This window comes from Salvelinus namaycush, chromosome 12 (genome assembly GCF_016432855.1).
Source record: "Salvelinus namaycush isolate Seneca chromosome 12, SaNama_1.0, whole genome shotgun sequence".
NCBI classification, from domain to species: domain Eukaryota; kingdom Metazoa; phylum Chordata; class Actinopteri; order Salmoniformes; family Salmonidae; genus Salvelinus; species Salvelinus namaycush.
In genome coordinates this window covers 34,859,734-34,885,201 of record NC_052318.1, presented here as the reverse complement: position 1 = coordinate 34,885,201, position 25,468 = coordinate 34,859,734, and the positions used below count along the sequence as shown (strand labels likewise).

General features: G+C 44.4%; 1 protein-coding gene across 1 annotated transcript in view; it reads left to right on the top strand.

Annotated features, from left to right (window-relative positions):
* LOC120057165 (bromodomain and WD repeat-containing protein 3-like) overlaps window positions 1-25,468 on the top strand; it is a 28,797-nt gene continuing 3,329 nt past the window's right edge. Inside the window, exons 1-39 of the mRNA XM_039005637.1 lie at window positions 1-172; window positions 337-395; window positions 497-526; window positions 707-766; window positions 3,591-3,741; window positions 3,905-4,003; window positions 4,409-4,569; window positions 4,686-4,907; window positions 5,081-5,181; window positions 5,317-5,387; window positions 5,577-5,677; window positions 5,835-5,875; window positions 5,962-6,066; window positions 6,211-6,361; window positions 10,722-10,856; window positions 10,943-11,071; window positions 11,199-11,424; window positions 11,534-11,680; window positions 12,287-12,467; window positions 12,641-12,734; window positions 14,773-14,940; window positions 15,034-15,107; window positions 15,710-15,902; window positions 16,118-16,234; window positions 16,410-16,517; window positions 16,680-16,804; window positions 16,875-16,957; window positions 17,213-17,324; window positions 17,516-17,577; window positions 17,831-17,986; window positions 18,145-18,265; window positions 18,493-18,618; window positions 18,723-18,795; window positions 18,909-18,962; window positions 19,101-19,244; window positions 23,049-23,201; window positions 24,769-24,941; window positions 25,077-25,165; window positions 25,276-25,413. Of these exons, the coding sequence (XP_038861565.1) occupies window positions 139-172; window positions 337-395; window positions 497-526; window positions 707-766; window positions 3,591-3,741; window positions 3,905-4,003; window positions 4,409-4,569; window positions 4,686-4,907; window positions 5,081-5,181; window positions 5,317-5,387; window positions 5,577-5,677; window positions 5,835-5,875; window positions 5,962-6,066; window positions 6,211-6,361; window positions 10,722-10,856; window positions 10,943-11,071; window positions 11,199-11,424; window positions 11,534-11,680; window positions 12,287-12,467; window positions 12,641-12,734; window positions 14,773-14,940; window positions 15,034-15,107; window positions 15,710-15,902; window positions 16,118-16,234; window positions 16,410-16,517; window positions 16,680-16,804; window positions 16,875-16,957; window positions 17,213-17,324; window positions 17,516-17,577; window positions 17,831-17,986; window positions 18,145-18,265; window positions 18,493-18,618; window positions 18,723-18,795; window positions 18,909-18,962; window positions 19,101-19,244; window positions 23,049-23,201; window positions 24,769-24,941; window positions 25,077-25,165; window positions 25,276-25,413 (4,567 nt within the window). The 5' untranslated portion in view covers window positions 1-138. The remainder of the gene's footprint in view (window positions 173-336; window positions 396-496; window positions 527-706; window positions 767-3,590; window positions 3,742-3,904; window positions 4,004-4,408; window positions 4,570-4,685; window positions 4,908-5,080; window positions 5,182-5,316; window positions 5,388-5,576; window positions 5,678-5,834; window positions 5,876-5,961; window positions 6,067-6,210; window positions 6,362-10,721; window positions 10,857-10,942; window positions 11,072-11,198; window positions 11,425-11,533; window positions 11,681-12,286; window positions 12,468-12,640; window positions 12,735-14,772; window positions 14,941-15,033; window positions 15,108-15,709; window positions 15,903-16,117; window positions 16,235-16,409; window positions 16,518-16,679; window positions 16,805-16,874; window positions 16,958-17,212; window positions 17,325-17,515; window positions 17,578-17,830; window positions 17,987-18,144; window positions 18,266-18,492; window positions 18,619-18,722; window positions 18,796-18,908; window positions 18,963-19,100; window positions 19,245-23,048; window positions 23,202-24,768; window positions 24,942-25,076; window positions 25,166-25,275; window positions 25,414-25,468) is intronic.

The following is a 25,468-nucleotide window of genomic DNA, read 5'->3' as shown; positions in this document are numbered from 1 at the left end:
AGGCGGTGAGATAGCTAGCTAGCTAGCTAGCTAGCTTGAGAAAGGAAAAGGCCGAACGCTGCCTGCTGTGGAAATAATTATTGTGGCTATTCTACAAATACACATTAATGAATCAAATGTCGGTGTTCTTATCAAGTGATGGCAGAAGAACAGTGTTCAGAAATCGAAGCTGGTGGGTGCTGAGTGTTTATTTCTCTATTAAAATATGAACCCAAACACAGTTTAGGGCTTGTATCAGTTAGCCTAGCTAACTAGTTAGCTAATGTTAGCTGGCTAGTTAGCTACCTGGATAGCTTAGCTATTGAATGGCTAATTAATGCGCCTCTGCATTTTCAGAATTGTATTACCTCATTGCTAGATTTCTCCAGTCGGGACCGTGTAAAAAATCGGCACAGGTACGAATGACAAGTTATATCAATAACTTTGATAGCTACAATTGCTAACTAGCTAAATAGGGCTGAATGTGTGATAAATACTAGCAACTGTCTCTCCATAGATACTGGTTGAGGAACTAGAAGAGTATGAGGTAAGCTGCGCCGCTCTTGTCTGTATTAGCTTGTTCTCACGTCTCGTTTCCGCGATATTGACTGCTTTCTATTTTTATTGGCATGGTATACCTTTATTGATAGAGGCATTAACAGTATATCAAATACATTATTGTATTTGTGGTTTGATACAATTATTTAACCGCGCGTCTCCCTTCTAGTTGATCCCGAAACGATGGAGTTGGGACGGCAAACAATACAAACGAAACTTCCAAGACTGGGTGAGTGTTATTATAAGTTCTTAAACGGCTATATTATCAGTCCAGTAACCGTTTTCAATAATATAGGTACTTTTTTATATCAATATTTCCCGGCTTTTAAATCTTTTGATTTAATTGATGGATGATGGTGTGAAAATAACACACTAACTGTGCGTTGTAGTAATAGCCGGCATTTGATTACTTAATTTCTGACCAAATATAAACATTTTATTGCCGTTTTGTGTGTGTGTGCAAAGAGGAGGGGTTAAACGAGGGCAAACAGAACGAGGCTGTACAAAGGCTTGGAGAACGTCAATCTTCGCATACAGCCAATGAAATCGCAGTTACTATTTGAGGGGGAGAAGAGGAGGGTGATTCTGATTGGCCTTGGCTGTCGAGATCGCTCACTTTGTCTGACTGTCTGTACTAACTAAATTCATACAGGCAACAACTACCTGTTTAAAACTGTATGACTTGTTATAGAGGGCATATTAATGTCATGTTTCACCCCAGGATTTTTTGCATTCTTTGGGGAGAACCCTGAATCCAAAATGCGAAAACAACTGCACTTTTGAAGTCAAGATCAAATCAAATTTCATTTGTCACATGCACCGAATATAACCTTGCCGTAAAATGCTTACTACAAGCCCTTAACCAACAATGCAGTTAAGAAAACATTTACGAAATAAACTAAAGTAAATTTTTAAAATAAAAAGTAACATGATACAATAACAGAGGCTATATACAGGGGGTAATAGTACTGAGTCAATGTGTGGGGGTACAGGTTAGTCAAGGTAATTTGTACATGTAGGTAGGGGTAAAGTGACTATGCATAGATAATTAACAGTGAGTAGCAGCAGTGTAAAAACCAAGGGGGGGTTGTCAGTGTAAACAGTCCAGATGGCCATTTGATGAATTGTTCAGCAGATCTATCTCCAACATCAGATGTACAACTTTTCTGTTTACACTATCCTTACATTAGCCTTTGATGTGGTGTGACCAAAGCCACATTCCTGGGGTGCATTCAATACGACAAAATGGGGTTCAGTGTTTAATTCAACGGAAACGGTACTGAACGACCAGTTGAACGGTGCAATTATGGTGGCCCAGAGGGAGATTGATTGTATGGTGTGTGTGTTGAGTTTTGCGATTTCAAATGGTCACACCCATATTGATCAGGCCACACCCACCAAACAGAAGCAAATGTACCTCAAAAAGGCTGTTGAAGAATGATGCGTACCATCTTGGGGAAACATGGTGTTCAGTACAAACTGTCACGCAATGTAGCAAATGTTGAATTGAACTATACTCAACAAAAATATAAATGCAACGATTTCACAGAGTTGCAGTTCATATAAGGAAATCAGTCAATTGAAATAAAAAAAAATGTCCCTAATCTATAGAGTTCACATGACTGGGCAGGGGCGCAGCCATGGGTAGGCCTGGAAGGGTATAGGCACACTCACTAGGGATTATTATTACAGACAGAAATACTCCTCAGTTTCATCAGCTGTCCGGGTGACTGGTCTCAGACGATCCCGCAGGTGAAGAAGCCGGATGTGGAGGTCCTGGGCTGGCGTGGTTACATGTGGTTCTGAGGCCAGTTGGACGTACTGCCAAATTCTCTAAAACAACGTTGGAGGTGGCTTATGGTAGAGAAACTAACATTAAATTATCTGGCAACACCTCTGGTGGACATCCGTTCAGTCAGCATGCCAATTGCACATCTGTGGTGTTGTGGCAAAACTGCACATTTTTTGTGGACTTTTATTGTCCCCAGCACAAGGTGCACTTGTGTAAGGATCATGCTGTTTAATCAGCTTCTTGATATGCCACACCTGTCAGGTGGATGGATTATCTTGGCAAAGGATAAAATGCTCACTTACAGGGATGTAAACAAATTTGTGCACAACATTTTAGAGAAATAAGCTTTTGTGGTATGAAACATTTCTGGGATCTTTTATTTCAGCTCATGAAACATGGGACCAACACTTTACATGGTGTGTGTGCACCTATTAGTGTACCGTAAATACCACAGTATATAGACAAACAAAATAAGGATAGAAATTCAAACTATACAGGAATTTCTCATCTAAACCAAGATTCACATGTGGTTATTTGAAAAGCCTTTACTTTTCACTTTGGCTAACAGAGCAGAAATACTGGTATTAAGGTAATAAAGTTAATACTTGCAGGGACATGGTGAGGGAGAGCCATTGTCTTTACACTATACAACTCATGGGGTGGGTATATGGTGTAGATGTCCCGAGGTAGTATGGGAGACATCTCTCGAGATTTGAATTTAACTCCGTCTCTTTACACTACGAAAGTATCTTTCCTGGAACTCGTATGTGTCATCAAAGTAGTGAAGTGTAAAGCAGGACTGGGGTCCATTCGAAGGCAGGAAGTGATGCTAATTTAAAAATCCAAAATTGAAAACCTTTTGAAATAAATTGCTTTTACGCCTCCATTTATTGAAGTAATTTAAAATAGATGGCGCTTTTTCTCATTTAGAATTATTTAAGATTACTTCCTAAAAATGGACTGCTTTCCATTCGAATTGACCCCAGCCATGGTGTAAAGAGGCCTTAATTTGGAGTTGCATATTTTGTGCTCACACTGTACTTTCTGACCTACCGTGTGAATGTTTTACTGACAGAACATAACATCTAACCTATGATGATGAGTCTTCACTGTATTGACATGTAGGTTGTAAATGTAAGATATCTAAGTGGCTCGGAATGTGACCATATCCCTGTATATTGATGTTGCTTTGATGACGTTTCACTACTGATTCCACTCACACAGGTCTATCTGATGACTGTTTTCCCTCATGTGTCCACAGGTGATCTTGAACCAGCACATCCCTGCAGACTACCTGCTGAGAGTATGCCAGCAGATAGGTCCTCTCATAGACAAGGAGGCCCCACCTAGTGTCCCTGGGGTCCAAACCCTCCTGGGCTTGGGAAGGCAGTCTTTGCTTCGCACAGCTAAAAGTGAGCTCCCGTCTCTTCACTGTTTCTCTCTCTCTCTCACTATCAAAGACTAACTAATGTCATAATCCCTACATAGGTATTTGGTTACACAGATGCAGCATAAATGTCCCAGGTCATACAGTCTGTAATGCTTTAGAATCATGCCTTCTTTTTTGTCTGTTAGGTTGTAGCCACACAGAATGGAGCGGAACTGCTGTTGCTGCGCTCCACCGGGGTCGCCCCCCAGAACCACCAGTCAGCTTTGGGAAGCCCCCCAGCATCGGTAAGCTGTGCTTTCAAAAGGAAAATTGCGAAATTCTGGCAATTAAGCCTGAATCAGATGAACTCGTAGACACCATTTCTATGGCTCTGCGTGCAGTATGAAGGAAGTTAGAGGTAGTTTCGCGAGCCAATGTTAACTGGCATTAGCACAATGACTAGAAGTCTACAGGTACGCCAGCAAAGGTACCCTCTAACTTCCTTCATACTTCACACCAAGACAAAATTAGTGTCCACGAGTTCATCTGACTCTGGGTAAGTAGATTAGTTGAATCTCACAGTATACTGTTAATAAACATATATCCCTGAAACACGTAAACTATTGGTAACACTACAGAACAATACATATTTAAGTGTTTGTAAATAATTTTACCTCCGCTCAACTGACCTCTACTCTCTCGCCGTCTAGTGTCCATCATGGGTGCTCGCCAGGCTACTGGCACTGCCCGCTTTGGCCATGCTCTGCCATCCTACACCTATCAGCATGTGAAGATGCACAGGCGCATCCTGGGCCACCTGTCCTCTGTGTACTGTGTGGCTTTCGACCGCAGTGGCAGACGGATATTTACAGTAAGAGTCTGACAAAAGAGGAGAGAAGGAATACCAAAGACAGTTGTTGTCAGTTCCCTCTGAAGTGTGTCAGTCTCTATGCTGCCGGTGTCTCATCGTGACCCCTCTCCTTCCAGGGTTCTGATGACTGTCTGGTAAAGATATGGTCCACAGATGATGGCCGGCTGCTGTCCACCCTGCGTGGCCACGCGGCCGAGATCTCTGACATGGCGGTGAACTACGACAACACGCTAATCGCCTCAGCCAGCTGTGACAAGGTCATCAGAGTGTGGTGCCTGCGCACCTGCGCCCCCATCACTGTGCTGCAGGGCCATGCAGCCTCCATCACCTCCATACAGGTCAGGACAGCCCTCAGGACTAAGCAATAAGAACCTAGTTACTCCCTTCAATATTCAGGAATTTACCTTCTGCCATGTGAAATATCTTGCATGAAACCTGTTGGTTTTTGACAATGTCATTTTGTGACCCTTTCTGCTTGAGAAATGTGTGTGACACCCCCTGTCCTCTTCAGTTTTGTCCGGCGGTTAAAGGACCAATGCGGTACCTGGCCTCCACCGGAGCAGACGGCATGGTGTGTTTCTGGCAATGGCACTCGCTCAGCATGAAGTTCGTGTAAGTGTTGGACAGCAGAGTTTGTCTGAGGCAAAAGGATGGGATGAGAATGCGATGGTTTCTTTATTTTCAACAGATCAGTTGTTTTGTGGTCTAGGTGAACCTAACCTGTATTGCGTTCTGATTCCTCCTCAGTGACCGGCCAGTCAAGTTCATTGAGCGGTCAAGGCCTGGGGTCCAGATCTCCACCTCCTCCTTCAGCTGTGGTAGGTGGCCACTAATAAACAACATGCTTTGCATTACATTTATTCCACTTCACCTTTTCACTGAATTATGGAGTTAATTACTCAATTCAAATGACTATTTGATCAAGGCAAGTTTTCACAAAGCCACTGAACTAGATCTGTTTGTTAGTTTAATGTACTTACGTGTTGTTCCGTTGCTCTTTGAATCAGGTGGGATGTTCCTGGCCACAGGCAGCACGGATCATGTAATCAGGGTGTATTACCTTGGCTCTGAAACACCCATGAAGCTCTCTGAGTTGGACTCTCACATGGTAAGACACAGAGCAGAGAAGAACAGAGATGGAGAGCGACAGACATAAGAGCGAGAGAGGAGACAGAAGAATCAATGGAGCTAGATCACAGAGCACTTACACTGTTCAAAGTTTGTTTCTCACTACTCCTTCTGTTAACTCCTACCTCTTCTTCCAGGACAAAGTTGTGGTGGTCCAGTTTTGTAACAACAGTTACAGGTTAGTGTGTGCAATTGTCTCTTTACTTAGATAAAAAGATTTTGATTTGTTGCTGTGTGGCCTCTAACTGCTGTGTCTGGTCCCAGCCTGAGGTTTGTGAGTGGTAGTCGTGACGGCACAGTCAGGATATGGCATTACCAGCAGCAGGAGTGGAAGAGCATTACTCTGGACATAGCCACTAGACTGCCGGGGTAAGACAATGCTGTCCAGCTGCAATAGTGTCCAGAATTGACATCTGTGCAGCAGCATTTCCGTCTGTGCAGCAGCAAATGGGTTTATGTTTCTGTCTCATTAGTAAGTGGTTGGCATGTATTTAACGTATACGATTGTCGCAGGACTGCTGTTGTGAATGGCGAGGACAAGACCAAGCTGGTGCCGACAATGGTGGCCTGGGACCGTGGTGACCGCACGGTTGTCACAGCAGTCTCTAACTACCTGCTCAAAGTCTGGAGCTCCACCACGGGCCAGCTTCTGCATGTGTTGTCTGTGAGTAGATGTCTGTCTCCTGTTTTTACTATTTTCTATGGTGAAGACATCAAAACAATGAAATAACACATGGAATCATGTAGTAAGTAAAAAAGTGTTAAACAGATTCTTCAACAGCCACCCTTTGCCTTGATGACAGCTTTGCACACTCTTGGCATTTTCTCAACCAGCTTCACGAGGAATGCAAAGCACCCCCACACCATAACACCTCCTCCTCCATGCTTTACGGTGGGAAATACACATGCGGAGCTCGTCCGTTCACACACACTGCATCTCACAAAGACACGGCGGTTGGAACCAAAAATCTCCAATTTGGACTCCAGATTTCCACTGGTATAATGTCCATTGCTGGTGCTTGGCCCAAGCAAGGCTCTTCTTATTATTGGTGTCCTTTAGTAGTGGTTTGCAGAAATTCGACCATGAAGGTGTGATTTATACAGAACTCTTAACGGATATGCACAAAAACACAACAAGAACGAGAGCTCAACATTACATTTAAACTACTCAATCAGTGTGAGGAGTGAAGTCTCTGATGGGCATTGACTAGAGCAGTGAAGTCTCTGATGGGCATTGACTAGAGCAGTGAAGTCAGGTATAGTTTCTGACGTCGCTATGCACAGGATTGCTGAGAGGTGAGAGTCAGTAAGAGATGATCTGTGCCTTGACTTGTTATATTTCATCACTTAAAATGTCTGTTCACATACATAGGTTGACCCAAACAGTACAAACATCTTCTGAGCATGACTCCTAATATTTGGAGCATTTTGTTCATCGAGAGATGCATAGAACCTCGTCAGTGACATTGTTTTGAATAGTTATCCAATCACATCAGACTGAAGATCTATAAGCTCAAGTTGCAGGTCAGTGGGAGCGTTATCCACATTGAAGGTGAAAGGAGAGGAAACCAACAGCATGTCATTTTCCAACACTTTGAAAACTCACCGTTCAAAGCACGCAGCAGCAATGTATACTTCTCCCGCTGGTCATCTGATAGCGAACAGACTAGTAGTGTCGGAAGGTGGGTGAGATTGTTGGCTTCTACTTGGCGGGTCAGGAGGAGTAATTTTCCCTTGAAGGCTTTGACAAGGCTGTACATCTGATGTGCAAAAAGGCCCTTCCCTTGTAGTTTGGAATTCAGTTCATTTATGAGGGCCATGATGTCCACGGTGAAGGCAAAATCAGCCAACCATTCTTTATCTTGCAGTTGAGGGAAATCCAAATTTTCCTTTCATTTGAAAAAACTCCGCAATCTCCAACTTCAGGTCCCACACCCTTTTAAGTTCCTTCCCCAAACTCAGCCATCTCACGTTTGTGTGGTGGGGGAGATCTGCATGACCTCACTCTCTCTTCCAGCAGTGAGCCAACCTGCCTGTGGTTTAAACATTTTGCTCTATTGAAGTTTACCACTTTAGTCACTGTATCCACAACATGGCTCATTTTCAGTGCACCTCCTGATGAAAAATGCAATGCAGGAAAATTATTTTCTGATCTGGGTTCAGCTCAGCTACTTCATCTTGTATCTTTTTAAAAAGGCCAATGTTTTTTCCTGTCACGTTTGGGCACCCATCAGTGGTCAAACTGGATAACTTTTCAAAACTCAGTCCCAGCTTTGCCACACACTTATTAACCTCCTCCAATAAATCTTTCTCTGTGGTTGTGCTCTTCATTGACTGCACTGAAGCAAGCGCCTCTGTCATTTCAAAGTCTGGGGTTATGCCTCGGTAAGAATATCGACAACTGCACCGTGTCACGTGCATCACTGTTCTCATCCAGGGCCAAGGAGAAATAAGGTAAAGGATTTCACCTGTCTTTCAATTGTTGTTACATATTCTCTGCGATGTCCTCAACACGCCGTGTCACTGTTCGTCTTGACAGGGAAACATTTTTCAAACAGCACTTTCTTGTCGGTGAGAAGTGTTGCTGCAGAGTCAATTAAACATTCTTTAATGAATTCGCCCTCATCAAATGGCTTGCTATGTTTAGCAATTTTGTGGGACAGTAAATAGCTAGCTCTCGCAATTCTGTCGTTTGCTGAATGCAGTTTTGTAAAAAGTCTTTGCTGCTTTTGCAACTGAGAAAGCAACTATTTCGATGCACTGGCCCTCTGCTCAGAAGACATATTCCTATATTTCTCTGCATGCTTCGTCTGGAAGTGTCGGGACAAGTTGTAGTCTTTCAAGACAGCGATGCTCTCTTTGCACACTAAGCACACAGCTTTCCCTGATACCCCAATAAAGAAATATTTCAATGTCCAGCCTACATTCATTGTCTGCTTTCCTTTTCTTTGAAAAACTAACTTTTGCGCAATTTCTTGCTAGCTACTATTTATAATTGTGACGTGTGTGTCAGCCTGTCAGTCACTGTCTGTCCTCGTGCAGTTGTTATTTATACGTGTCTTCAAAATAAATGTCCCACAAGCGGTGGGAGTTAAATCATTACACAAAGGCGAGTATTCATTGTGCTTTTAATTTGAATAACAAATGTTTTTCTAAACTTTACTATCGCAAATTCTTTGATCTGAGCATGATTCCATGGGTCATATTGAATCTGGCTGCATACGCCCCCGGGCCGGGCTTTGCCCAGGCGTGCTTTAAGGGTCAGTAAATCTGGAACATTTCAAGAACTTTGAAAGTTTCTTCAAGTGCAGTCGCAAAAACCATCAAGCGTTATGATGAAACTGTCTCTCATGAGGACCGCCACAGGAAAGGAAGACCCAGAGTTACCTCTGCTGCAGATGATAAGTTCATTAGAGTTACAAGCCTCAGAAATTGCAGCCCAAATAAATGCTTCACAGAGTTCAAGTAACAGACACATCTCAACATCAACTGTTCAGAGGAGACTGTGTGAATCAGGCGTTCATGGTCGAATTGCTGCAAAGAAACCACTACTAAAGGACACCAATAATAAGAAGAGACTTGCTTGGGCCAAGAAACATCTGTCCTTTTTGGTTTGATGAGTGCAAATTTGAGATTTTTGGTTCCAACCGCCGTGTCTTTGTGACACGCAGGGTAGGTGAACAGATCTCTGCATATGTGGTTCCCACGGTGAAGCATGGAGGAGGAGGTGTGCGGGTGCTTTGCTGGTGACACTGTCAGTGATTTATTTAGAATTCAAGACACACTTAACCAGCATGGCTTACCACAGAAGTCTGTAGCAATACGCCATCCCATTTGGTTTGGGCTTAGTGGGACTATCATTTGTTTTACAACAGGACAATGACCCAACACACCGCCAGGCTGTGTAAGGGCTATATGACCAAGAAGGAGAGTGATGGAGTGCTGCATCAGATGATCTGGCCTCCACAATCACCTGACCTTAACCCAATTGAGATGGTTTGGAATGAGTTGGACCGCAGAGTGAAGGAAAAGCAGCCAACAAGTGCTCAGCATATGTGGGAACTCCTTCAAGACTGTTGGAAAAGCATTCCAGGTGAAGCTGGTTGAGAGAATGCCAAGAGTTTGCAAAGCTGTCATCGAGGCAAAGGGTGGCTACTTTGAAGAATCTAAAATATATTTTGATTTGTTAACACTTTTTGGTTACTACATATGTGTTATTTCATAGTTTTGATGTATTCGGTATTATTCTACAATGTAGAAAATAGTAAAAAATTAAGAAAAACCCTTGCATGAGTAGGTGTGTAAAAACGTTTGACTGGTACTGTACATACTAGATACAGGTAACTGCCAAAATAAAGGAACCACTAACATAGTATCTTAGTAGGGCATTGGGCCACCATGAGCTGCCAGAACACCATCAATGCGCCTTGGCATAGATTCTACAAGTGTCTGGAACTCTATTAAAGGAATGCTACACTCTTCTTCCACAAGAAATTCCATCATTTGGTGTTTTGTTGATGGTGGTGGAAAATGTTGTCTCAGGCGCCACTCCAGAATCTCTTTCAAAGTCACTGAGACTTATATCCATATATCTTTATGTACATATTCTTTACCCCTTTACACTTGTGTGTATAAGGTAGTAGTTGTGGAATTGTTAGGTTAGATTACTCGTTGGTTATTACTGCATTGTCAGAACTAGAAGCACAAGTATTTTGCTACACTCGCATTAACATCTGCTAACCATGTGTATGTGACAAATAAAATTTGATTTGATTTGATCTCTTCTAGCCATGGTAGCCAAAATAATGGGCAACTGGGAATTTTATCACATGACCATAAGCATGATGGGATGTTCATTGCTTAATTAACTCAGGAACCACACCTGTTTGGAAGCACCTGCTTTCAATATACTTTGTATCCCTCATTTACTCAAGTATTTATTTTGTTTTGGCAGTTACCTGTATGTTTCTGGTCTCTTCAGTGAGTGAGACCTGTTACGACTGAATGTGCTGTTCCTCCTCCAGGGTCATGATGATGAGGTGTTTGTCCTGGAGGCCCACCCCTTTGACCACCGCATCATGCTCTCTGCCGGCCACGACGGCAACATCTACATGTGGGACCTCTCCAAGGGATCCAAGATCCGCAACTTCTTCAACATGGTGGAGATTGATTACATGGTGACTGTGTTGGTGGCTGTGTTTTACCCTGGCAGACATTCATACAAGCCTTTCTCTCTCTGTCTCAGATTGAGGGCCAAGGTCACGGAGCTGTATTTGACTGTAAGTTCTCAGCTGATGGACAACATTTTGCCTGCACTGACTCCCATGGCCACCTGCTCATCTTTGGCTTTGGCTGCAGCAGACCCTATGAGAAGGTGAGTCTCTGGTCTCTCCACGTGGCTCATTTGGATAAAGATGTGTAAGTGACATGTTATCGTATCGCTTGTAAAGTGAAAATGTTACACAGAATAACAAATCTCTTCCTCCATATCCTTCCTCTAGATTCCTGACCAAATGTTCTTCCACACTGACTTCAGGCCGCTAATCCGAGACGCCAATAACTTTGTCCTGGACGAGCAGACCCAGCAGGCGCCCCACCTTATGCCCCCTCCCTTCCTTGTGGATGTGGACGGTAACCCCCACCCCACCCACTACCAGCGCCTGGTGCCCGGCAGGGAGAGTTGCAAGGATGAGCATCTGGTGCCCCAGCTTGGCTACATGGCGAATGGTAAACCTTACCAATGTTTCTTAGTGGTTTCAACAATAATTCTTTACCAGGCTCTGGAATCAAAATGTGAGTAACATTGGGATTGCTAACCTACTTCTCTGTTGCTTAGGTGATGGTGAGGTGGTGGAGCAGGTGATCGGCCAGCAAACGGCAGAGGAGGGTCACGGAGAAAGCCCTTTGGATGTCCTGATCAGACAGTTGCAGGACCAACCGGATGAGAGGCGGGACCAAGATGGAGTGCCTGAAGGAGAGGGTGGTACGTGTCAGTCTCATGTAACCATATTTATACTGAACAAAAATATAAACACAACGTGTACAGTGTTGGTCCCATGTTTCATGAGCTGAAATAAATATCACAGAAATTGTCCATACGCACAGCACAAAAAGCTTATTTCTCTCAAATTTTGGGCACAAATTTGTTTACCTCCCTGTTTGTGCTGGGGACAATAAAACACCACTCCAAAATGTGCAGTTTTGTCACACTACACAATGCCACAGATGTCTCAAGTTTTGAGGGAGCGTGCAATTGGCATTGCTGTTGCCAGAGAATTGAATGTTCATTAGCCTACCATAAGCTGCCTCCAACGTCGTTTTAGAGAATTTGGCAGTATGTCCAACTGGCCTCACAAATGCAGACCACGTGTACCCACGCCAAGCCAAGACCTCCACATCCGGCTTCTTTACCTGCAGGATAGTCAATTGATTTATTTCCTTATATGAACTGTAACTCAGTAAAATCTTTGAAATTGTTGCATTTTGTATTTTTGTTCAATGTACATACGGGGATGCCCCATGAATCTGCATATTGGATTTCAGATGTTGTAGTCATGAATTCAAGTTGAATGTTTTCCCTCATTTGCAGCTGTTGAGGGAGCAGAGGTAGTGGGATCGCCCCCTAACGTGGGCCTGAGGAGGAGTGGTCAGGTGGAGGGGGTGCGTCAAATGCACCACAACGCCCCTCGCAGTCAGATGGCCACGGAGAGGGACCTGCTGGCCTGGAGCAGGAGGGTGGTTGTCAACGAAGTCCAGCAAGGGGTCCTCCGGTGAGACTGACTGACTGGCTAACTAACCAGAGAGCCTACCTGAGATGGCCTTGAACCTTCTGTTCTAACCATTCCTGTCCATCCTCTTAAATTTGTGCCTAGGACTGTTTGTAAGATTGCCTAGGTAGATATCCCCCAGTGGCTGACTGAATCTGTGTGTTTGTGTTGTGTAGGGTGATGGAGGAGACCAGGCGGGCAAAAGGTGAGGTGGAGTGTTCCCTCTACAACACAGAGAGGAGGAGGAAACCTGTACTCAGTGCTCCTAAGGTGAGACTCTACACTACTGTCCCACAGCTCTCTATCTCTTTCAGAACAAATTTCCCCTTCCCTTTGTTGATTTATACCAGGTATTCCCAAACTGGGGTACGCCAAATAAAAATTTGATTCACATATATGTATTTTTTACAATAATATAAATAAAATTAAAATAATAAATTTCTTCACATTTTCAATCAGTCCATTTATATTTTCCAAAGGGGCTATACATTTAGGTGAGTTTTTTTCTCTCGCCTGAGTAGCCTTGTTTCAATGCCAAAAATAAAATTAAACCATCTAGTGTTCAGCGAAATAACAACACAATGTCAAATACAGGTAGCCTAGTCAAATAATTAACATCCAATCACATTAACCGTTACTCTCTCTAGGGAATTCCACTAACGGTCCATATGTAGCCAAACGTAGCTGCTGCTCATTCTGCAGTACTACACCTGCACCTGTTGACACAAGTTGTTCTGCTGCCACAAGCACATCCAATGCTAGCATCAGTAATTCCACATTTGTTGTTAGCCCAGCTAGCATGGACACTGACATTTGTGAATCTGATGCAGCCGAAGAGCTACTGACCCCTTACCCGGGAAAGCAACGAACAACAGACGGGGACGTTGGACCATCGAAGAGGCGCAAATATGATGAGAACTACATTGATTTGGGGTTCACTTATATTGGGAGTAGTGCCTTTCCTCAGCCACAGTGTGTTATATGTGCAAAAGTATTATCTCACAACTCGATGAAACCTTCGCTCTTGCACAGACATTTAGAAACAAAACATGCCAATTTGAAAAATAAGCCACGGAAGTTTTTTGAGCGATAATTAAGACTACTTTCGAGTAATAATACATGTATAAAAGCAACAGACACCATTAATAAGAAGGGGCTAGAAGCGTCTTATATGATGAGCTACCAAGTGGCTAGGACAGGCAAGCCCCATACTATTGGACTTAATTCTTCCTGCTGCCGCAGCTATGGGTGGAACAATTCTGGGGGAACAGGCCAAAAAGACTATACAGACAATGTCTTCATCAAACAACAGTTTCACGATGCATCAGTGACATGGCAGGAGATGTTTTGAAACAATTACTGCTTCACATACAAGCCAGTGAATTCTATGCTTTACAGCTGGATGAGTCAACAGACGAGGTTGACCTGGCACAGCTTCTGGTATATGTCCGTTACGTTTATGGGGGGTCAATTAAGGAAGACATCCTCTTCTGCAAACCACTGGAAACCAGGACAACAGGAGAGGATATTTACGCAGGTACTTTCCCGAAACGGATGACACAAACAACTGGATTAGTTATCCCTTTCATGCCCTGCCTCCAGTCCACTTACCGATATCTGAACAAGAGAGCCTCATCGAAATTGCAACAAGCGGTTCTGTGAGAATTTTATCAGAAGCGACTGGCGGATTTCTGGATTGGGCTGCGCTCAGAGTATCCCGCCTTTGCAAATCGCGCTGTTAAGACACTGATGCCCTTTGCAACCACGTACCTATGTGAGAGTGGATTCTCAGCCCCCACTAGCATGAAAACTAAATACAGCCACAGACTGTGTGTGGAAAATGATTTAAGGCTGAGACTCTCTCCAATACAACCCAACATTGCAGAGTTATGTGCATCCTTTCAAGCGCACCCTTTTCATTAAACTGTGGTGAGTTATTCACAATTTTCAATTAACAAATAAAGTTTTATATGTAAGATGGATAAATAAAGAGCAAAATGATTTATATTATTTTTTTGTGCCCTGGTCCTATAAGAGCTCTTTGTCACTTCCCACGAGCCGGGTTGTGACAAACTCACACTCATTCTTATGTTTATTAAATGTATAGTGTGTGTGTGGCAGGCTTACAATGATGGCAAAAAACAACATTTGAGAGTGCTGACCCTGGTGCTAGAGGGGGTACGCAGCTGGAGGTTGAATGTTTGAAGGGGTACGGGACTATAAAAAGTTTGTGAACCACTGGTTTATACCAATAGCTTTACTTTATTTTCTATCATTTAACGACTTCTCACCCCTTCCCACCCTGTAGACTGAGGAGCAGGCTCCATGCAAGCGCTCCCTGCGGCGAACCCAGAGGAAGAAGAAGAAGCAGACCAGACCTGCACCAGCGTACCAGACCCGCTCAGCACGAGATCGCCGCCCTGTGGATAGGCGGAGGAACTCTGACAGCCAGATGGACTCAGACAGCGATGGAGAGGTGGGGGGTTGTAGTCTGTTGTTCTTGGAAGTAGCAGAGGCCTTGGTGTTGTCATGTTAGAGGAGGTCTAATCATGTTTCCATGTGTCTACAGGCAGAGGAGCAGGCAGAGGCCAGTGATGCTTCCTCTGATGGGGAAGCACAGTGGCAGAGTGACAGCAGTTCCAGGTAAATGTCTATCATCTCCTAAACAGTCAAAGTTCAACCATAAACACTTTCCCAGGCGTTTCTTTAGATAACAGCAAATATTAGCCAGTTATGCTAACGTTAGCTAGCTATTTAACCAAATGAGAATGTGTAGAATTCCATGGCTGAATGCCTCTGCTCTAGATTCAACACAATTTTTTAAAGTCATTCCAATTAGCTACTGTTTTTGTTGTAGTTCTCAGGTCAAAAGATTAAAGAAAATTATCACAATTCTAGTACAGTAGCAGCTTGTGACTAGTTCATGTTGAACATGTATTAGAAGTATGCTAGATCTGATAGCTGTATGATTTTTTTCGTGAACTTTAATATCCGACCTGGCTGAGATGTTATTGTCTCCGTTTATTTGGTGTTTTCTTCCCCTCTAATCAAAATATGTTATACCTACAACCAAATGGAATGGGTTTTAAATTGAAACATCTTTAATTAGGGTCAAATTTGAACAATTTCAAAATTTTAAATTAATCGTAGTTAACTACAGACCCATGCGATTTAACCAACAACAAAATAATAATTTTGACAGCACTACAAGATAGACATTTCCATACGCCTCTTCTTCCCCTCAGTGTCTCCTCCAGTGACTACTCTGATTGGACAGCTGATGCGGGGATCAACCTCCAGCCCCCCAAGCGTACCAGCAGAAGGCAGGTGCGGCCGCCTGTTGGCTCCAGCAGCTCGGAGGAGGCGGAGGGCCAGGGAGAGGAGGCCAGGAGGAAGCGGGCGGAGGAGAAGAAGAAGCCCAAGCAGACCAAACAGAAGGTGAGCTCACAGAATGTACAGTAGAGACATGGGCATTGTGCAGGGAATGGTGCAACCAACAGGCTGCTTTAAAATGGTGTATCTCAGTTACTGGCTATACAGACTATAGTGCTTGTAGCTAGTTTATGTGCTGAGGCCTAATGACAGAGGGAAAGTTTCAGTTCCTTAGCATGTGTGATATTGCGGACTGTTTAACCCAGTCTCTTTGTGCTCAGAAACCCAGTTCGTCTCTGTCTCTGGCTGGCTGTGATGCAGAGGAATGGCTTCCCCCGTCCTGGATCATGGAGACCATCCCCCGACGCTCGCCTTTTGTGCCACAGATGGGTGATGCGGTAAGGAACCCTACTGCCTGATGGGCCATATGAGGTTCAGCAGAGTACCCCACAAAATATCTTCACATTTTGACATTAATCTCTACCGCATTTTATACGATAGTGCAAGGTTTGTGTCCTAGTTGATAGACATTGTGGCCTGTATGATGACCCTTCTCTTCCTATTGCTCACCAGCTGATGTACTTCAGGCAGGGCCACCAGGCCTATGTCAGGGCGGTGCGCAGGGCCAAAGCCTACAGCATCAACCCTCAGAAACAGTCCTGGAACAAGCTTAACCTCAGGGTAAGACCAACCCTCAACACTTACTCACACTGCTTCCTTTGTCTACTATATGTTATTTTATGTATTTTGTATGTCCTTCATGGATTCCATATCTTTAATGTGGCCTAGTGTTTTATTCCTCTTATCACCCCCTCTCTCTTTGTCTGTTTTCTCATCATTCAGGACCAGGAGTCTGTGAAGGTAGTTGGTATCAAGTATGAAGTGGGCCCCCCCACCCTCTGTTGTCTAAAACTGGCCTTCCTGCACCCCATCTCAGGCAAAATGACCAATGAGTCGTTCTCCCTAAAGTGAGTCATCCATCTTATTCTTTTGTGTGAAAAGAATATAGCAATGAATGACATGTCCTTGTTCTCTCAGGTACCATGACATGCCGGATGTCATTGATTTCCTAGTGCTTCAGCAGTTCTATGACGAAGCTAAAGAGCACAACTGGCAGACAGGTTAGTGTTGCTTCCCTCTGCCACCCTCTCTCCAGCATGCAGAACACAAGCCTGTTAGAGGTTGTGCCCAGTTCACTCCCCTACCCGTTTATCTCCTACACTCCTCTTTGTTCGTGTGCCATGTAAGGAATGTGGTGCACTCTTCCACATGTTTGTGTTCTGTGGGATGTATCGTTTCAGTTCATGCTCCCATACATCCGTGTGGTGATTCACGGACCAGCATGTACTGAAACAAGCATGATTTGTCCCTGCTAGGTATGCGCTTCCGGAGCATCATCGATGACGCCTGGTGGTTTGGCTCAGTGGAGGACCATCAGCCACTCCAGCCAGAGTACCCAGACAGCCTGTTCCAGTGCTACACTGTCAAGTGAGTCAATGTGTACCTTGCATCTCACTGGGTTAAATAGATAGAGATGATACTGTAGACCTCAGCTTACACAGTCTGGAGGGGTACGTCAGTGTTTGCCTCGATAGCTCATACTGTAGCTTACACCCAATAGGAGGAAAATATTAATGTCTTATGATACTGAATGTTAAGTTGCGATTTCTCTTCACTAGGTGGGATAATAGCGAGAGGGAGAAGATGAGCCCTTGGGACATGGAGCCCATTCCTGATGAAGGTTAGTATCACTGCTTCTATCAGTGGCTCCTCACCCATCTCAGACCATCTACTGGATAATGCAGTTTGAGTTTGCAGCCAGAATTTACACATTCAAATATCCCTCTAGCTAGCACACTCAATCACTTAACATAACACATGCAGTCTCTGTATTTAGTATGATACTTAAGATTAGGTTATTGATAGTGAGACTGAGCAGCCAGCCAATGACGCAATATGGTCTCTCTGACTGGCATGTTGTGTTCCTCCCCCAGCGGAGTTGCCAGAGGATGTTGGTGACGGGGTGGTGGTGACGGAGGAGGAGGTGAAGGCTCGCCTCTACAGCCCCCAAGAGGGGGAGTGGGGGGCTCACACACGGGACGAGGACTGCCAGAGGGTCATCTTTGGCATCGACGAGCTGCTCACACTGGGTATGTCACCGGTACCACACAGGAAGTCCTGCTTGTCATATTGGATGAATTGAGCCAAGGGTGACCCTGATTTTTAAGTCTCAGTCGATTGTAGTCGGAAGTGGTCTTGGATATGGCGTGGTATTGATTAATGCGTGTGACGTGTCGTGTTTGGGTAGACTTGGCCAAGGCATTTGCGTCACCAGTGGACCTGCGGGACTACCCTCTCTACTGCACTGTAGTGGCCTACCCCACTGACCTCAGCACCATCCGCAGACGGCTGGAGAACCGCTTCTACAGGTCAGCACTGGCCTTTCAGCCTGCACCCTGACACACTGCAGTACTTCAGAACCTACTCAGACCAACCACTCACACTGGAATAATCCTTCAAGCCAATTGTAGTTGTTGCTAATCCTCCAGTTAGCCCCATTGTATCTCAGCTGTAATTTGGACTTGGGTATGTTCCAGTTTGAGGAGATCAGTGACTCTCACTCAGCTTATCCCCTCGGGATGTTCATCTCTCCTAGGAGGATCTCGGCTCTGATGTGGGAGGTGCGCTACATCGAGCACAACGCCCGTACTTTCAACGAGCCCCAGAGCCCCATCGTGGCAGCAGCCAAGGTGGTGACTGACGTGCTCCTCCGCTACATCGGGTATGAATGGTGTAGATTTCCCCTTTGTGAAATGGTGACTCATTAAGAACCTAGTTTTGACTGTAAATAAGACCAGCTGTTTTGTTGTTGTGTGTTTTTGTCAGGGACCAAAGCTGCACAGACATCTTAGATCTGTACCACAAGGTGAAGACGGAGCTGAGCAGTGGAGAGGATGAGGTGAAACATGAAGATGTGTGTGTATACACCTCGAGTTCATAGTGATATTTGAATTGTCTTGGTGATGTATTACACAGTACTAAGAGTACATGTGTCTGTGTGTTGGTGTGCAGACTGCTGAGGTGGACATGGACTCTGACACTCCAGGGACCTCCACAGGACAACAGGTAAGGGAAGGATTCATCTCAAACATGGAATATCCGTTGCTGTTGCAATGACTGGGATTCCTGTTCCCCATTATCTCACTTTTTCAATGTTTTTCTGTATCAATCTAACTGGACACCTTCACACTCTCCCACTATCAGCGGGCCAATCCCAGTCCTAAGAAGCGTGGGGTGGTGTTAGATGTGCGTGCTTGGCGGGGCCAGTGTCGGGAACTGCTGCGGCGTATGATGGACGGCCCTGACGCTGAGCCCTTCAGACAGCCTGTGGACCTCTTCACCTACCAAGTAAGGAGGCTCTCCTCCTTCCTTGTTATCATAATCCCTACCAATTATATAACCCCTCACATACAGAAAGGATAACAGCCTGCTACAGGATTAGTGCCTTAGGATCTGAGTGCTTAACAATCTGACATGTTCCCCCACAGTGACATGTTAAAGCTGGAGTCAGTAATGGTGTAACTGACACGTTTGTCATATTACAACAACAAAGATATCACTTTAAACAATGTTTTTTCCCCCCTTGGAAATCATTGCATATCATTGTACGTGCAATAGAACAGTAGAGTATGTATTACAATTTTTTGCAAGGTGCTGGAGGCTCTACCATTTCATAAACAAAAACAATAAGAAATGGGCTGGGGGCGAACAGTGGCGCTGTTTCTTCTAATGTGGATTCTAACATTAAAGGAAAATTCCACCCAAAAACTATCTTTTGGTATAATCCATCGTTGATAGTCCCAAAGTGTTTTGCATGTCAGCGATCACGTTTTCTATATATATAAAACTTTCGAAATACAGCCGGTGTGATGCATTTTGCATCACATGATGTCACTTTTAAAAGTTAATATCCTGTTAACTGATACCCAAATAATGTTGTTGACTCTTATTTGTGGCAAAACCCCACCTACAACAACTTGTATCTCAAACAGACAGTTTAAAAAAAATGCTTGCTGTTTCCTCATAGAACATGTCATGGCTGAACTGGCCAATCAGTGGTCTACTCGCATTAATATTTTTAATGACCAGTAGATGCCCACACCATTATGTTGTTGGACTGTGCCCACAATCATTCCAACACAGAAAATCATATTTTTTCATTAACATCCTTAATCACCATTTTTGGAAGGGAAACTTTCACTCTTATTGTAATTAATTCTAGGCAAATATCAGCCCCCGCAGAGAAGCACGAGATTGAACTTCACTCAACTTTGTAGAGTATTTTCCCCTTAGTTAACACTATAAATGTTTCCCTTTACTGTAGGAATTGTGATCGAATCAATGCAACATATTTTGTTGTAGGCAGAACGCATCGGAGTAGGATTCCATTGCATTGACACTAATGACTCAGCCCGTACTCTACACAGACCAGTGCGCCATAACCACTCAGAGCTCAAGTAGGCCTATTTTTACATTTTAGTCATTTACCACACTCTTATCCAGAGATACTTAGTGCATTCATCTTAAGACAGCTAGGTGGGACGACCACATATCACAGGCATAGAAAGTACATTTTTCCTCAATGTAGTTATTAGTAGTCAGAGCTGTGCAAGGGCATAATTTTCTTTTGGGGGGGGGTGTATGTCAGGGTGAGGAGGAGGATTATTGAAGGTAGGGTTTCAGATGTTTTCGGAAGATTGGCAGGGACTCTGCTGTCCTAGCTTTAGGGGGAAGCTGGTGCCAGAACAGAGAAGAGCTTGAACTGGGCATCCGCATAGCAATGTCCGTGGTGTACGTGGTGCTACACCAGTGCAGACCGATCCTCTCCACGTCACCTGGTTGGAGCGGCCTGCCACGTAGGATGCAATCCTAAGGGATACAGGTCTATAGTTTTTCACGGCAGATGAGTCGAGTGTTGGTTTCTTGAGGAGGGGAACACCCAGTGGTCAGGGATGAGGGAAGTGAGAAGTTCTCCAGAGATGTCGCAGGATGTCATCTGGAGAGAGCAGGGAGAAGAGGTCAAGGCCAGTGGACTTAATAGGCTGAGTGAATGAGTAGCGGATGTCGTCAACCTTTTTTCAAATTCGTTGACAAAGTCGTCCACAGAGAGGGAGGAGAAGGTGGAAAATTGTTTCCTAGGGTTAGTCAGAAGCTTGGAACTTAGTGGTAGAAAGTGACTTTAGCAGCAGATACAGAGGAAGAGAAGGGAGAGGAGGGAGTGAAAGGATGATAGTTTTTGCTCAGCTGCCCGTAGCTCTGTAAGCTCGCAATGAGTCACTTAGCGACAGAGCAGGAGGGGAGAGCTGAGCTGTCTTGGAGGAAAGGGGACAGTGCGAGTCATAGGATGCGGAAAGGGAGGAGAGTAGGGCCGAAGAGGCAGAATCAGAAGGGAGAGATGATGGGAGAGAGTGAAGATTGAGACTGCGCATGACCCTCTGGGTAGGGGCTGAGTGGGTAGGGTTGGAGGAGAGGGAGACAGAAAAAGGAAACACAGTAGTGATCAGAGACCTGGAGGGGGGTTGCAGTGAGATTAGTAAGCAAACAGCCTCTAGTAAAGGTGAGGTCGAGCATATTACCTGCCTTGTGAGTTGGAGTTGATTGGGAAAGGGTGAGGTCAAGAGGCAAGGAGGTGAATGAGAGTTGGAAAGAAATTTAAGGCAGACGTAAGGGGGTTGAAGTCGCCAAGTGCAAAGAGCGGTGAGCCATCGTCCAGTGACAGCATGCAATTCAAATGAGGAGCTGGACAGGTGAGCGAGAAAAGAGAATCTCCACTTAAGATAAATGAGTAGACCTGTGCCACCACCACGACGACCAGATGCTCTTGGACTATGAGAGAAAACAGTCAGATGATGAGAGCTGCTGGAGTAGCAGTGTTCTCTGGGGTGATCCATGTGCCCATCAGGGCCAAAAAGTAAAGGGACTGAAGGGCAGCATAGGCTGAGATGAACTCTGCGTTCTTGACCGCAGTTGCAAACGCTGCCAGAGACCCGGAATTCCACATGGGTTGTGCGCGCAGGGTACATTAAATTAGAAGAGTTGCAGCCAAGGGGTGATGCGCATCTGTCTGTAAAGCCTACAGGGAGAGGTTCGAACAGGTATAGAAAACACATACATGACAAAGCTACAAAAGAGCAAAATGAGAATCTGTAAATAACTAGTTCAGATACTCAAGTAAGAGAGTGGTGTGGAGCCTTCCTCTCTTTCCTTCCTCAAATAACTCAGCAGAACAACTCTACAGCACCTTCTTTGTTTCAGCGACGGTCTTAGTTTTGCAACAAAACCGCCACTGACACAGCTGCCACTGAGAAACCAGCGGAGACTGAAGAACTAACACTAATTGCTAATTGCCTAGCAGAGGTGGAGAGCTCACCTCCCTGTACTAATTGCTGATTGCCTAGGAGAACAATTATACTTATCACTCCTGGAGATATCAGGACTCCTCTAGCTATATGCAAATATACCATTGCCATCTATAGATCTGTGCCATTCACTTTGAACTGGACTGTGTTTACAGCATTACCGGTATTGAGTAGATGCGCTTGTTTTGAGATCAAAGTGAGGGCTGCATGTAGCCACGTTGTGCACATTTGTTCATATCCTTTGCTAGTTAGTGAGTTATTAGCCCAGTTATATATAATTTGTAGTCAGCAATGGGGGAGTGATTGCTTCCTACAAGAGCACAAAATGTGTACATTTCTAGACCTTTGAAAAGCGAGTCGGGTAAAGAGCTTTTTCTTGTCTTAAAGGGGCAGTGTTGTATTTTGAGACCGGTAGCCAATAGGCAGAGGCTAACATTTGTCTTATTCTCTGTAATAATGGTATGGGAATAATAATGCATTTAATTTTGTAAAGTGGTTTCTTACATCAAACAACACAACGTTTTCAGTCACCTTGTCTGAAGGACAAGTGGATTAACAGGTTAATGTCAAGCCTTGCATATTTTTTTTTCTAAAATCTCATGGAATGTAGGCCTAAATTGAACACCAGACATTGGATGCTACTGTAGGCTGAATGATAGAACAGCTAGCCGAAAAAAAATAACTTGAGTGAACATTGCTTATAGGTCATATTTCATAGAAATCTGGAAACACTGGACAGTTACTTTGTGGTTTCAGATGTCCTAAACACTGCACTCTCTCCCTCCTCTCCCAGGACTATCGAGACATCATAGACACTCCCATGGACCTGGGGACTGTAACAGAGACTCTGATCATCGGGAACTACGAGAACCCCATGGAGTTTGCCAAAGATGTCCGCCTCATTTTCAGCAACTCCAAGGCCTACACGCCCAACAAGAAGTCACAGGTTAGTGTACTGATTCTGACAAGATTTTCAATGAGGATACATTTTTTGGGTTGCACCTCAACTAACGTTGATTGGTTGAGTGCCCTTGAGTTCTTTTCAAGATTCAAGGGGGGAAAGAAATGCAGTGGGTCAGCTGTATCTCAACAATTTATAACCCTGACCCTTATACAGTGCCTTCAGAAAGTATTCACACCCCTTAACTTTTTCCACGTTTTCTTGTTACAGCCTGAATTTACATTGATACAATTGAGATGTCACTGGCCTACACACAATACCCCATAATATCAAAGTAGAATCAGGTTTTTATACATTTTTACAAATTAATAAAAAATTTAAATCTGAAATGTCTTGAGTCAATAAGTATTCAACACTTTTGCATCGCAGTGCTAGCTGTGCCACTAGAGATTCTGGGTTCGAGTCCAGGCTCTGTCGCAGCCGGCCGCGACCGGGAGACCCATGGGGCGGCTCACAATTGGCCCAGCGTCTTCCGGGTTAGGGGAGGGTTTGGCCGGCAGGGATATCCTTGTCCCATCGAGCACAGCGACTCCAGTGGCGGGCCTGGGAGCAGTGCACGCTGACACGGTCGCCAGGTGCGCTGTGTTTTCTCTGACACATTGGTGTGGCTGGCTTCCGGGTTAAGTGGGCATTGTGTCAAGAAGCAGTGCGGCTTGGTTGGGTTGTGTTTCGGAGGACGCACGGCTCGCCCTTCGCCTCTCCCGAGTCCGTACGGGAGTTGCAGCGAAGAGACAAGACTGTAACTACGAATTGGATCCCACGAAATCGGGGAGAATACCGGGGGTAAAATTAATTATAAATTATTATATAAATAAAAGCTTATTTTTTTTCTTTAAAAAAAAAAGTATTCAACGTTATGGCTGAACCAGACTTGTGGAGGTCTACAATTTATTTTCTGAGGTCTTGGCTGATTTCTTTAGATTTTCCCATGATGTCAAGCAAAGAGGCACTGAGTTTGAAGGTAGGCCTTGAAATACATCCACAGGTCCCCCTCCAATTGACTCAAATGATGTCAAGTAGCCTATCAGAAGCTTCTAAAGCCATGACATCATCTGGAATTTTCCAAGCTGTTTAAAGGCACAGTCAACTTAGTGTATGAAACTTCTGACCCACTGGAATTGTGATACAGTGAAATAATCTGTCTGTAAACAATTGTTGGAAAAATTACTTATGTCATGCACAAAGTAGATGTCCTAACCGACTTGCCAAAACTATAGTTTGTTAACAAGAAATTTGTGGAGTGGTATATAAACAAGTTTTAATGACTCCATCCTAAGTGTATGTAAACTTCCAACTTCAACTGTACTTACCCAGAAAGGTGATTCTGACATGTATTGACTCAGGGGTGTGAATATTAGATTCTTGCATTTCATTTTCAATACATTTGCAAAAATTTCTCAAAACATGTATTTGCTTTGTCATCATGGGGTATTGTGTATAGAATTTTGAATTCAGGCTGTAACAACAAAATATGGAATAATGAATACTTTCTGAAGGCACACTGTGTTTTGTGAGAGAATGGTATTTTTGATCTTCATTGTTTCATCTTCAGATCTACACCATGACCCTGAGCCTATCAGCCTTCTTTGAAAGACAAATCATCTCCATCATCTCGGATTACAAATCTGCAGTCCAGAACCAGCGGAGGAAGAGTCGCCAGAGTGTCAGCTACAGGAAGAGACTGCACAGCGGAGGCAGCTCCCTTGCCACCAGCCAACCCTCCAGGTACTGGCCTGGCTGGAACCCCTCTCTACAACTCTTAAATCCACTGTAATAACCCCAACTATTATGTACCATTCCTTGTAGGATCTATTCAGATTCCACCTAAAACACTATGTCTTGGTGTCTCTTTAACTCTAGTCCTAAAGGGAAGCACAAGTCAAGGAAGAAACCAACACCAAAAGAATTACAGACCTCATCCAAGAAGCGGTCTCGCAGGCCATCTCAAGGTAACACTCTTGTCGTGAGTGTATGTTTGTGTCGCTGTGTGGCGGTATGTGTTTTAGAGAAGTGTGAAATGTGGGTTGGGTGGTTACGTGACGTGCTGCTGTTGTTGCAGCGTCAGAGACGAGCAGCGTGATAGTGGATGAGGACAGCCAACCCTCGTCATCGTCTAACTCAGGGACAGGAAGCCACAGTGGGGGTCCAGGGGCCGACCGTGTCACCCGCAGCCAAACCACTCCCGTCAAGAACTCAGGTATTACTACACAGGATAACCAACACCAGCAGGCAGTGGATAAATAGTCCTTCAT